Here is a 14,153-nt window from a genome sequence, read left to right on the forward strand (position 1 = left end):
TTTTTAGAAAAAAAGTGCTCATCCCCTCAACTTGTTACTGACACATAAAAGGTAATGTCATTCCCCCTGCCTTCTGAAAGTGGCATATCAAGGGCTCTTTTATCATGTTAGGAAAGTGAAAATTTTTTAAATTCTCTTTATACTTTCTTTGTATCATTGTACGCATGTGACATCACAAACTGTAGCAGTCTTCCCATTAATCAATGGCGGCACTGAAACTTCCCAAATTCATGACTTTTGAGCGGATTGTCCCAATCTTCCTCAAACTTTCACCGATGTATTCTCTTGATATTGCTGCATTCCTACAATCCACATGTATATGAAGGTGAACTTGTCCTTTAAAGTGAAGGAGTGAATTGGGGGAAAAGGAGTAGTGTGGTAACACCATGTGTATGAAGCCCTTGAGAGGACTGTTGTTGTAGGGAAAGAAGAACCTAGAAAGAGGAAAATGAAAAAGAGGAGTGACTTAGCGATATTCTCCTCTTTCTAGGGTCTTCTTTCACCAAACAATGGTCCTTCCAAGGATAACATACACATGGTGTTTAAACCACAAACCTCTCTTCCTCATTAACATCAACATACAAACTGTCAATCAATGCATAAGCAGCAAACTTGGTTTTCAGAGTATGATCTTCTCAATGTTATATATTGCAATATATTCTGTACACTGAGGACCAACCCCAACTATATAGTATTACAAACCAGGAACTGCCATCTAGGAGTGGTTTTACTTACATTTTGTTGCTTTTTTCCCTTGTCAGAAATAAAACATATTTCTGAAATGCAAAATGGTTAAATGGTTTAAAATGGTCAAAAATGATGCTACTTAAAATTTGTTGAAATTCAGTATTTCAGTATCCTTTTCAGTTTTGTGTGCAATTTGGAACAAAGTAAGATTTTGCCAGTAAGATACGTTTGTTTGTTTGTTTTTTACTTTGTTATGCCTCCGCCAACGAAGTGGCCGGAGGCATTATGTTTTCGGGTCGTCCGTCCGTCCGTCCGTCCGTCCGTCCGTCCGTCCCGTTTTGTTTTTGTTGATATCTCAAGAACCGTGAGGTGGTTTTGCATCAAACTTGGTATGAGGGTATATCCTGGGGGATAATACTTTGTTTGGATTTTAGGGTCATGGGGTCAAAGGTCAAAGGTCACAGGTTATTTTGTGAAAAAGAGGTTGAAATTTCATGTTTTTCTCCATATCTCGCAAATGGTTCAAGGTATCTTCATGGAACTTAGTATGTATGCATGTACCGATGGGCAGTGATTATCTAGGGAAGTTTGGGGTCATGGGTCAAAGGTCAGGGGTCAAAGGTCAAGGTCAACTCCTCAAAATATCACTACTTTCCTTATATTTATGCAATGCCTGAAGGATTTTTTTAAAACTTGATGTATGCATGTATAACCCAATTCTGTGGGAAGTTTCTTGCCAAAAGGTCAAAGGTCAAAAGGTCAAAGGTCAAGTGAAAGTGCTAAATTGCACTTCTTCCTCCATATCTCAAAAGTAACTCAAGGTATTATCATGAAACTTACATATTTATGCATGTTCTACCTAACAGTGATTCTCTTTGGAACTGTGAGGTCAAAAGTCAAAGGCCAGGTTTAGATAATACTATTTTACCATTTGATACTGAAATTATACTTTTTCTTTTCTTTCAAAATTACTCAATGCATAAACTTATAAAAGGGTCAAAAGTCAAGTAAAAATCATCAGTTCCCCCAAATACCTGCACTCTGATGTTTTAATCATTCATCCAATTGAACCTAGTTCTAGGAAAGTGAACATTCAGCACATTTGTGGCAAACCTGTCATTTTAATATTTTGCCAATTGTGTGAAACTGTCATCACACATTGTCAACACATTGTACTATAGACCTATTAGGAGAACCATGCATTATGGCGGAGGCATACACCAGTCGCCGTAGCGACATTTCTAGTTTATCCATGTTTTTGATGAGTAGAGGTTAAAAGCCCTACAAAAACTTAAGGCACAATAGGGTCACTCAGAGATCGTACTACATAATGTAGGTGTTGTACATGGTATTATTGAAAGAAAGGGAATTATATGATTTAATATCTATACTTCTGAGAGGCTCTTTGTTTATAGCAGTTTCATAATTGTCTCATTGTGAAAAGGTCTGGATAGATTGGTAATTTGATCAAATTGGTATTGAGAACAATGAAATGACTTTGAGTTATGAAATAGAAGGTGAGGGTGAATGAGAGAAAAAAAGAATCAGCCGATGCCTAGAAGTAAGAAAAATATTGCTAGTCACATGTTAATGTGGTAAAATATATTTCAAGATATTTCAAATGATAATAATGATTAAACAATATTGATAACTGATTTTTTTTTTTAAAGTCTCCTGCAAGAAAAGTGCAATTGACCTTGCTGACCTTTGACATTTCACTGATCGTTCATTGCCTTTCCTGTATCTGTAAATAGGTGTACACTGTGACAACGAGAAACTCAAGCCCTCCACATCATCGTCCTTATCACAACGGCAGGGGGTACAGTGGCCCGCCCCCTAGCCCCCCTCACCACACCCCTCGGGGTGGTCGCCGGGGCCGCTACTCTCCTAACAGCTACTACAACACCCCGCAACAGCCCTACCACCACCCCCACCATCCGCAACACCAGTCACTCTACCATAGCAGCCAACACCATCCACAGCAGCAGCAGCAGCAACGGCAGCAGCAGCATCCACCGCTTCAGCGCCAGTCGTCGTCCCCGCCGTACCACCACCACAACGGCCACAACGGCCACACCTACCAGCAGAACCAGAACCAGAACCAGTCGCGGTACCACCACCAGCGGCCGCGGAGCCTGGGCTTCTACGACGACCTCGAATGGGACAACTACGACCTGAGCGACGACAAGGAGAAGAAGGAGCAGAGGAAACGGAACGTTGGCAGGGATGGTTGGAGGAAGGGGGGCAACGGACTGACGGCCAACGAGTCGGAGCTGGAGTGGGATGACTACGACTTGAGACCCAAGATCGAAGAGACGGAAGATGGATTGGAGCTGGTGCTACCTGAAAACTATCTTCCACTGGTGAGTCTGTGGGTCTGACTTGTAACCATAGCAACATGAGTTGCTCAACCCTGCATTCATCTTCTCTCCATGTTTGAGTTTACATCCCTTCACCAGGAACAATTAGGATTTGATAGGAAATTATTCAAATCAGTTGAACTTTTACGTTTTGATGTACCAGGTTGTTGCAACGTGTTCGTCTTTGGAAATTTTCAGAGCACTTCTCTATCACTCATACATTCTTTGCACTTTCTGTTTTTCCAAAGTGATAGTTTATTCTCTCCTATCCTTCTCTGTGAATTAAAAGAAAAAGAAAATGAAAGTTCTTGATTAAAAGCTGTGAAACTTGAAACTGAATGATAGGGTGGATACTGATGACGACATCACTACATAGCCTACACCAGTGCTTCTCAACTAGTGGGCAGTGAAGCTCTCTTATGTAGGCCATGATGTCGGCCAAAAATCAATTTAAAAAGATTCATATTCGATGTAACTGGTCCTCGAAAAAAGATTGCAGGAGCCGAAGTGGGCCTCGGGTTAGAAAAGGTTGAGAAGCACTCTCCCCCTTGCAAAATGAGAAGAAGGTACAGTACGCGCAATAGAAAACGCCCGACGAAAGTGCGTCCAAATTTCGTCCCAACGCTTTTTTCGTTGTTGATTTCGTCGGGGACGTTTTCAACGCTTTTTGCGTCCAGACTTCATGGACGGATTTTGGACGAATTCAACGAATTCAACGAAATCCCCGAACGCTTTTCCGAAGCTGTGGACGCATTCAACGCTTTCAGCGCTTTCAACGCTTTCAACCCTTTACACGCGATCACACACACACAGGAAAGTTAGCTCTAATCGCGAATTGCTAGCTCTTCTTTCGTCGAAGTTCTCTAGGTTTCCCGTCCATTTCTCTCATTTTCTCTCTTTTGCTTTCGTATCATTGTATCCCTTTCTTTTCAGAGTACAATCATACTTTAGAGAGTATTTTTTCTCATTTTTATTTAGTGATTACCGTGTTTGCCACAATTTGGGGTGAGTTTTTGTTCGAGTGTTTGTTGAGTTTTTCGATTGAACGATGTGTCGATTATCTTCGTGTGTGCGAGAATATCGTACCCACTCGTTTGTTTCCGTGTAAGTATTTTTACCGTAAAGTGTCTTCATCGTTCGTCTTCACGCATCGGGTTTTCACCCTAGTTTTCCTCATCGTAGTTTTCCACATCCATTTTTTTTTTTCCGGTGCAAGATACTCTGTGTATTTTCTGCTACGGTAAAATGCCATCGTCGATATTTTTTGTGTATTCATCGTAGTTTTCCACCTCCATTTCATTTTTGTGTGCAAGATGTGTAGCTAGGTCTGCGATGTCTGAATCGTTTACAGATGTGTTTTGTGAGAGTATTAACCACGATGATTTTGAGGATTTTGAGGGTTTCGCGGTGGATGAGATCGACTGGAATGATAGTGATAATGATAATGAATCTACACTATCTAGTGGTGTTGATATAAGAGCTCTTATGATGATGCAATTTATTTCGTGTGACCGACCATCATGACGTTGGCGATGACGAGTACGAAACGAGTAGCCTATACATGTACAATGTAGGCCTGTAATGATCTAAGACGAGAGTGACACTGACGACATGGCCTGGCCCTGGGGGCTATTTTAGTGTTGCCTGCTGAGTAGGTGTTCCATTCTATCCTTTCAGTTATCTTTCTATCACTTTCTTCTTTTGACCCTGGATGAAAAAAAAAAAACCTATCTTGCCATGTAAAGACAGAACACATACCATCATGAAATATCATGACATTACTAAAGTAATAAAAGAAATAAGTAAGCGATGAAAATTCTTGTTTGTAAAATCATAAATCAAAGGTGATTTCATATGAACCAGCTCTTTGAAACGTATTTAATTTGCCTATTGATACTTGCTTTGCAAGTATACATTTTCTCTCCCATGGACTTTGTGTCCCCCCCCCCTTTTTTTATGTGCTTTAATGATTATTCTAATTTGTTTTGTCAATATCATCATTATTGCTGTATTAATATTACCATACTTTGATATGGTTAATTGCATTTGTTGATTGACTCTAACTTTCATTTTGTTGCCTCCTCTTGGTACTTGTACAGATCCTTTCTAGGGCTTGCTGTTTGCTCACCCCCCCCCCCCCTTTGCTGTTGCTATTTCACTCTTTACCTTTCTTTGTCTCTCTGTTGTTCCTTATCTTGTTTGATGTTGCCTCCATATTCATCCTTTTCCTTCAATGGTTGCCCCCTGGCCCTCACGACCATTACTAACCTTCCCCTGCCTTTTGTCTGTCCATCCTCCTGCTCTAATCCCCCTCCCTTTACCTGTTGGGCTCCTTGCCCATGACATCCTACCCTCTCCTTTTGTTTTCTTTGTTCCTTGTCCCTTGCCTGTTCCTGACTGTTCTTGTTGTGTGAAGTCGCTTTACATGTGTGTGGTTGCTTTTTCTGCCTATTTGCCATTTTGCTTCTGACGAAGATTCTGCTATGATCGAAAACTTAGGTCCCTTTTGACTCTATCCTAAAAACATTCATGTACACTCCCAAAACTTGCTGGGCTAGTAATGAAAACTTCCATTATCTAGCAGGGGAGAGGGAATGCTTTCATTTTCTCAAGAGAGCTTTTGTGTGAGAGAATGCAAAACTTGATTGAGTGTTGCCAAGTTGTTTTCAAACTTCTTCATTTTATTTGATCTTAAGCATAATCACTTTCGTAAGTACATGTACAGTATTACGATTTCTTCTCCCCTGACTGTAATCGGAAAGTTTGCCATAAGGACGATCGCTAATGTGTTTGGATGTGCCGATATGCGAAACACGTGGTTCAAAAAAATGCACCATGTGCTACTTACAGTTGTACTGCCTTAAAGGTTACTGCAAGTTGAATGGATCGAATGCGCCATAGGCTTAGTTACGGTAAACAGTTTACGTTCGATGCGAATAATTATTACGTCTTTCAGGATCGAGGAATAATACACACAAAACATGCAAACAAACAAATCCACGAACGAGTGTTGATATTACCAAAATTCATATGAAAACTAATAGGCAGTTTTGATGAGCGTGAAATTTTATTGTCATGATTTTGCCGTTTAATCGGGTGGTGGCTGCATCACATAGGACATCTCAGTGAATTTGTGTAGGCATATGAGACTTTTCATATAAATCTGTGATTGCATTTTTGAGTGATTAATCAATTCCTTTTTACAGTTCGGGAACCAGAACATCAGAACATCTTTGCAATGATTCCTTTAACTCAACTCACCCGCGAGTTCTTCGATCGATATACTACACCAAATGCGCGCATTCTTTCGTCTGGCACCTGGGGTCTGGCACGCACCTGGTTTTGTGGAAATTTCCACAAAGGGAGAGGGTGGGGTTTTTCCAATCCCAAGAGACCGCATTATACACAAGAAGACAATCTCGTCGCTTCTATCATTTTCCGTCACTCGTGTTTTCCCCTTATTCTTTGCTAATAATGAACATTTCGATTGAACTTAACGATGGTTGTTCACACGTGGTTCCTTTTGTTGTGAGGTGTAGGTATTTTCTTTTTTTATCATTCTTGGGAGGGGAAAGAAGAGTAAAAGAGGGAAAACTTATTTAAATAAACGAAGGGCACGTACGCTCAGCATCCACAGCAAGCCGTCTTTTACATCAGCATCGTTGATTATCATCACTTGCACTATCATCAGGCATCACTCGGATAATTTTGTCCTTTTTTTTTATAAACATTTAGAAACACGATCACCATCACTCGAGATAAACACGTAGCAGTGGCAGATCCAGAGGGGGCGCATGAGGCGCACGCCCCCTTTATTTATCGTGGAAAAAAAAAAAATAGAAGTGAAACCCGAAAGTGGCACCAGAAATATTAGTTGCGCCCCTCCCCCCTCCTGTACAGAATTCCTGGATCCGCCCATGCCTGTACGAAAATAAATGTCAACAGACAAAGTATCAACAACCTCCCTGACAACCACATAAACATTACCACAGAGCACACCGAAGCGGCTGGCATCAAACACCCTTCGAAATACTGCAGCAAAGCGCGAAATCGCCGTTACGAAAATGCATGTATATATACACAGTGCGAGGCAATTGAAAGATTACCTTTAAATATTTCAGAATATGAAAGGAACAAATAAAGTGATATGAAACGAAAGAAATCGTACACCAAACGAAAGGTATAACGACCTCCAATAGGCCCATAGCCGCAGCATATCAATAAACATGACGTATAAGCACACGGAATATGCGTGTTTCGGATTCCTCCCTTCTATATTTCTTTCCTGAACTATTCCCAATGCCCGAATAAAATAATGACTAGTTTGTTACACTGATTTCTTCTTCTGAGGTAAGGAAGTTCGTTCGTCCGAAAACAAAAGGATTGACACTCCGAAGGTTTGCTAATCGGGCAATGCCCCCCCCCCCCCAAAAAAAAAAAAAAAAAAAACAGCCCACAAAATGCTCGTTAATCAAAACATTGGTTAATAATGTTAAAGACGATAATGATAATAATAATAATAATAATAATGATAATAATAATAATAATAATAATAATGATAATAATGATAATAATAATATAACAATAGACAGAAATAAAACAATATATGGCCCCCTATAGCAATTACCCGCAGCATGATTACATTTTCGAATCAACAAACATGGATAGGCACAAGGAATATGCGTGTTTCGGATTCGAAATAACGCCGTAACCATCGGAATAGCGCACCCGTTTTCTTTTTTTCGGAATAATGAACACCACGGAAATGAATAAATGATTTCAAACTAAGAATCCATCGTAATTCTTGCCTTAAAGATTTTCCTCCCTTCTATATTTTATTCCTGAACTATTCCCAATGCCCGAATAAAATAATGACTAGTTTGTTACTCTGAAACATGGTGTTGTGAGTTAAGGAAGTTCGTTTATCCGAAAACGAAAGGATTGACACTCCGAAGGTTTGCTATACCCATCGAACAATGGGGGAAACAAAATGATAGTAATACATTTTATTTTCACACTAGGTACGAACATCTACAAGGTGTAAGGAATTTGCGTGTTACGGAACATTTTATCACTTTCGCATCAGCGAACTTTACGTGCATTGGGTACTACAAAAATGCCTCCCCCCCCCCCCAAAAAAAAAAAAATGTATATATAATTACACCAACGCTTGAGCATAACAACAAACAAGCAATCAAACAAACAAATAAACAACTTAAGATTTAATCTCATAGCTGCTTTGAATATTTCACGTTCCGTCTGCATGACTGTATATATACTTCTTTTCAGAATTATCTCTCGCTTCCCGCTTCACAACTAGGAAATAAACGATGTCAAACTACAGGTATATAAGAATTAAACTTATTGTCTTACTCTGAATATAAAATTCATTATTTCAAAAGTTCGTTTATCCTTGAATACAACAGGCTCGATACTACAGTACTCCGAAGGTTTGCTAATCCGACAATAACGCACCTATCCAATCACAAACATTCGTGCATTTTCGAATTATGAATCATAATTTGACTATCACATTTACGAACATCTATTTTTCGTGTAGGGAAGTCGCGTGTATCTGAATGTTTCATTTTCGTCCTAATGAACCTTATGGGTGCATGGGTACAACGAACATGAACCTCAAACCCCCCCCCCCCCAAAAAAAAAATAAAATAAAAAAAGAAAGAAAGAAAGAGCCAAGTCAAACTAAGAATCAGTCTGAATTAGTCGCTTTGAAAATTCCACGTACCGTCTGAATTATCTCTCTGTCCAATAAAGAAATAAACGATATCAAACTAAGAATTAAACTTATTGTCTTGTTTTGAATATTACTTTTTTTTTTGCTTTTCTGGGGCCCGTTGCATAAAACTTACCATTGAATTTCAATAGTAACTACCGTCAGCATCAATGATTATAAAATTTACCGCTGATTTAAGACTTACCGCATAGAAAGGAGCGGTAAGTCCAGCGGTAAGGGTTTTATGCAACAGGGCCCTGATTCAATAAAAAAACGGGCAATGTAACGCGCAATTGCTGAAGAAAGAAAATATATTTAATGACCAAATAACGGCGAACAAATCCTTCTAATTTCTTTTTTCCTCTTTTTGGGGGTTAATTTTCTTTCTATACTCAAATGGATTTTACGTACACGCAATTTTAGTGAAACCGTTTTCTTTTTGGTCGGCATTCTACGATAAGGTTCCTGTGGGTTCACCCTCGCCAAAATTGCGTGATTTCTCTTAAATACTATGAACCCGAATGATCTCTGATTGGTAATTTAGTCTATTTCATGATCAACAGTTGTTTATTTTCTGCTTGTAAAAAAACAAAAAACAACACGTGAACGATTAGTAGGCCTTATACTGGGTCTTGTCATGTATCGTACATCTCTGTTTCGTTCAGCCGAGCGAGCCATGCCATGGCAATTGCGACGCACATACGGCGCACTCGCCTTTCCCACACACGTGCACATTCCCTGGTTACATCAAGGAGGTACTAGGCAAGCTTGCCTGTTGGCGCCTAGTACCTCCTTGGTTACATGCAGCCCGCATACCAACATGTGATGTATCAGGTGACTTACAAATGCAGTGAATAATCTGCTAACGGTGCCGTACTTACAGCTAGGGTAAGGGAAACTAAAACTTTTACAAATTGCTTCAATGAAAACGGCATCGATGTATGTATACATGTTACCATTCTTAATAGTATTATGTGAATCAGGTGAATTCCACGCCTGTCTACTGTTCTCATTCCCGACCGCTGTGCTACTACTAGTACTTGTTGAGTCTAATCTTGCAGTGATTCTTGCCGGCTAGCGGCTGTGGATGTGGCCACTACACACACACGTGTGTACTGTATTCCATGTGCGCCTTGGATCACGGACGCTTTTAACGAAATTTGGACGAAACTGCCGAGCTCCGAACACGCATTTTCCGAACGAGCAACGCATTTGCCGAACGAAATTGAGCGGGCGGTCGTGCGTGAAATGCGTCCACAAAGCGTCAGAATCGTTGCTACTGGATCGATAACGAAATTTCGTCCAAATTTCGTCCAAATTTCGCTGCTACTCGATCGATAACGAACTTTCGTTGGAAAACGAAATTGACGGAGGCGTTTCTTATTGCGCGTACTGTATCAGCCAACATTTGAGTGCCTCACAATTCCATCTAGTTTGTGGCATGCTTTGAAGCCTTGACAGAGGCAACATGCCTATGTTTTATTTTCAATTTTTTTAAAACTCTTTTCTCGTCTTTCTTGTCTCCATTTCTGTGGGATGCAAAGCATCACTATGACAAAGACATGTATGATGTCTTTCTCTTAAGTGACAAAGGCAAGCCAAGATGGATGCACTAATTTTATCGTGATATTGTGTTTTGATGGGGAATTGTGACACCTTCTGGAAAGCCGTGTGTTTGACAGGAGCAAATTAGGTATCCCCCTTTTTATGCCTCTGCCCCCGAAAGGTGCTAACAGGCATAATGTTTTTGAGTTGTGTGCTTGTTTGTCTGAGTGTGTGTATGCACCTGATATTACTGACACAATTTAAGAAATGCACTGAGGATGATGTTCTTGATACTCGGCCCATGTATGCTACATGAGGTGCACATGTGCAGAGTAGATGTAGGGGCAAAAATCCCCGGAGGTAAAAGGTGAAAGTTCACTGAAATTAAGATATCATCCTCTAGCTGTTATAGGCTACAAAGTTTTGGTGGTGATATAGACTATAACAGGAAGGATTGACAAAAATAGGTGATTTTATGTGTTAAATGTTAGGGTTAATGGTCTTACATCAAGCCTTTGTGATAGAGGTCAAAGGTCAAGGTCAGAGGTCAGGATCAATGATCATTTCTAATACAGTGAAATGCTTTATTTGCTGTAGATTACAATGATTGTGTGAGTAGAAGGCATGCCATAGGCTTTACCATATCCTCTCATTCATTCATTCATTCATTCATTCATTCATTCATTCATTTATTCATTCATTCATTCATTCATTCATTTTTTCATTTCCAACAGAGACGTACAATAAATACATAAATTTTTACAGATGATATGTGCATAAATCAACAATAAAATGTACAATAAATAAAACATATACGTTTTTAAATTATATACCAAATGCTTTTATGGGGGGGGGGGTGGGGAATGGAAGATAGGTGTTTTTATGTCATTCTCCTGTCCTCATTTCATTGTCAGAAAAAGGAGCATGTGTTTTGACACTTTGATAATAGCTGTCTTTTCCCTGATAGGCAGGATGCTTGTTGGCAAGCAAACGATGGACTCACTTGTTTTAACACGTGTTGTTGTGACTAATTCTTAGCAGTGATTAAGTGATCACATCCTCTTATTTTGCCCCTCACAGAGATGCTTTTCTATTGAGAGGTGTCTACCTGTCTATTTGGCTGTGATGTGGGGGGGGGGGGGGAGGAGGAGGCCGGGTTGTGTACAAACTCACTCTATAGCCACACAGGACAACTGATATCTGGATGGGGTTAGATCATATTTCAAAGTATCTGTATGGTTTTTATATGTAAGAGGGGGAAAAAAGTCACTGGAAGGAGCTGTTGATGGTTTGTATTATTCTGAAGAGTGTCGAACAAACATAAGTGCTGGTTGCCCAGAGCTACACAATCTATTAGCACCTACCTGTATATATTGTTATTTAAAAAATTAATACAAAATACGGGGCCCTTACCCAAATGATCATTCATGCAAAATTGGAAAGATATCCTCAGTAATGCCCCGATGAGCAAAAACATGAAGATGTGAGTAGCTGACAATTGTTTTTAGTAAATTAGCTCACAATGAACCACTTGATGGATACATAGAAGTGCTATAGACAAACAAAAGTATTGATAAATACACTTCTTGTGTACACATTAATGATAGGTATATGGATAGATCAACAGCTTAGTACAGTGATAGAATGAATGTGTATTAAAGAGCAAGAGATACCAGAGAAAAGAAAATAGAGGAGATATATGGATTGAGAGTGAGATGCTACATGCATACATATAGAACGGAGAAAAAAAGAACTACAATTATATACCTTGCAGATATTGTAGGATAGTAGGAAAGAACAGTAACAGAAACTTAGATGTATTTAAACAGAAATACTGTGTATATTATAAAAAAACATTCAAGGTATAAACTTAAGTTAATAAAAAGGCTCTTTTAAAGAAATCTCTGGTATTGTTTCCACACAATTTCTGTAATGTTTCACTCTTTTTGTAGAAACATCTTAGCAATAATTTCAATTTTAATTTTAGTATTGGAATAGTTTTGCTGCCATTTTTGCGATACAGGATTGCTTGCATTCTGCAAGATGGTTGCAATTCAAGTAGAAAGTGAGAATAAAAAGGAAAAAGTTTACTATACCTATATTGTAGGTTTGGTATTTGAGCAAACTTAATTTACCATGAAAGAGCCATTTAGTTAGAAGCAGTTCTTTACTTTAGTCAAGTATTCATCATGGACAAACAAAATAATGCAAAACCGAAAACAAAAATGATGACCACACAGTTTGAACTGATACACTACAACTCAATCTGTCTAAATCTTTGTTCTACTTCAAGCTTCATGTTACAATCTGACCTCCCTGACTGTTTTAATGACCATAGTCTCATGAGATAACGCACACGCAGGAAGTTCAACGGGTTATTAGTTTAGCGCCGCAGCACAAAAGAAAAGCAAAACACCCTGCAGTATTAAAGACCAAAATAGAATACATGTTTTAACAAGTACATGCACATTGTACATTGGATGTGTACCGATAAAAACCTGGGGCATTGTTCCATAGTACCTTGTCCAATCTGTCATATCACCTGAAGTTTACCTTGTACTCAGGAAGAGACATGACATCCAACTGTGTGGTATAGTTAGAATCAAACAAGTGAACAAGACTTTCAGATTGCAGATGCAAGGAATGTGTGATTGTCACCATGAAAGGTTAATAAACTCACTTTAACATCTAATTCAAGATCCCAGATAACTCATTGCCATGTAAAAAAAAATGAACATAAAATTTGCTTTCAGACATTTACCGTGTGCAGAGTGCATAGTACATCCATGTAATTCAATTATACAAGACGCCATACAAGTGTACATACTATTTTCTGAAAATAACTTTTTAATATTTTTTTAAAAATATATGTTCTGCAGACTCGTAATCTTTTGAAGGTGTAGAGTTTCATCTACATTTTTTCCAAAAACCTTCAACAGAAAAGCTACAAAAGATGACTTTCAGGCAAGACAGATTTGCGAAAACTGGCTGTAAAATGTAGCTGCAGCCAATTAGCCAGGTGATAAATATTTAATCACAATAGGTCAACATTGAATGCCATTAGGTGTAATATCTTTCATTATGTCTTGAAAAGTTGTTTCTCCAAACATTCTTGGAGTCCGAAACTTTGACACATTGACTCACATATCAAATTGTTTATAAATGATATCAAAAACAGAAGTAAAGTAAATTGAAGTATCTTTGTGAAACAGACTTGCAATCAGTATTGATCTTACGCTCAATTTATTGAAATTCATTAAATTGAGCGCAAGATCAGTCATAACTTTTTTTATGAAACATGCTCCTGATGTTTCAGCAGTAACATCACCGTATTAAACTACACAGTCCATTCTGCCCTTCCTATATGATACACCTGTCTCCTCCAATTAGAACCTAGTTAAAGTAATAATTTCCAGGAAGAACTTGAAACCCCTTTGAGTCAGACTAATTGTGTTATCAACAGTGACTCACCTGGAGTCTTGTGCTAATATTACATAAATGTGTTCTGTTGTGCTTTCGGTCATGGGGGTTCATTAGTGTCTTTGTTGTGGCAAAAATTGTCATTTAATGACCGTGATTTGATACAGATGGTATGTCAAAAAGGAAAGATACAATAGGGCTGTTTTGAGTAGAGTCATGAATGAATTCTATACTATTGTCCAGATTTGAGTAATAAGGAAGAATGTTTTGAGGAAAAGACTATTTTACAGTATTGTTGGTCATTCAACTACAGGTATGCTAATCTCTGAATATCTTCTCTGTCCATGCTTTGTGTTTTGAAGTACACGGGGGCATTTCATGAAGCCTTTTGTCAGGTATCTTTTACT

General features: G+C 38.8%; 1 protein-coding gene across 1 annotated transcript in view; it reads left to right on the forward strand.

Annotated features, from left to right (window-relative positions):
* Positions 1–14,153, forward strand: part of LOC139727065 (uncharacterized) — a 55,008-nt gene that overhangs the window by 344 nt on the left and 40,511 nt on the right. The window contains exon 2 of the mRNA XM_071638045.1: positions 2,442–3,050. Within this exon, the coding sequence (XP_071494146.1) occupies positions 2,442–3,050 (609 nt within the window). The remainder of the gene's footprint in view (positions 1–2,441; positions 3,051–14,153) is intronic.

Source organism: Diadema antillarum, unplaced genomic scaffold, assembly GCF_040938485.1.
Source record: "Diadema antillarum isolate AM-2024a unplaced genomic scaffold, OU_Dant_1.0 seq00000117_RagTag, whole genome shotgun sequence".
NCBI classification, from domain to species: domain Eukaryota; kingdom Metazoa; phylum Echinodermata; class Echinoidea; order Diadematoida; family Diadematidae; genus Diadema; species Diadema antillarum.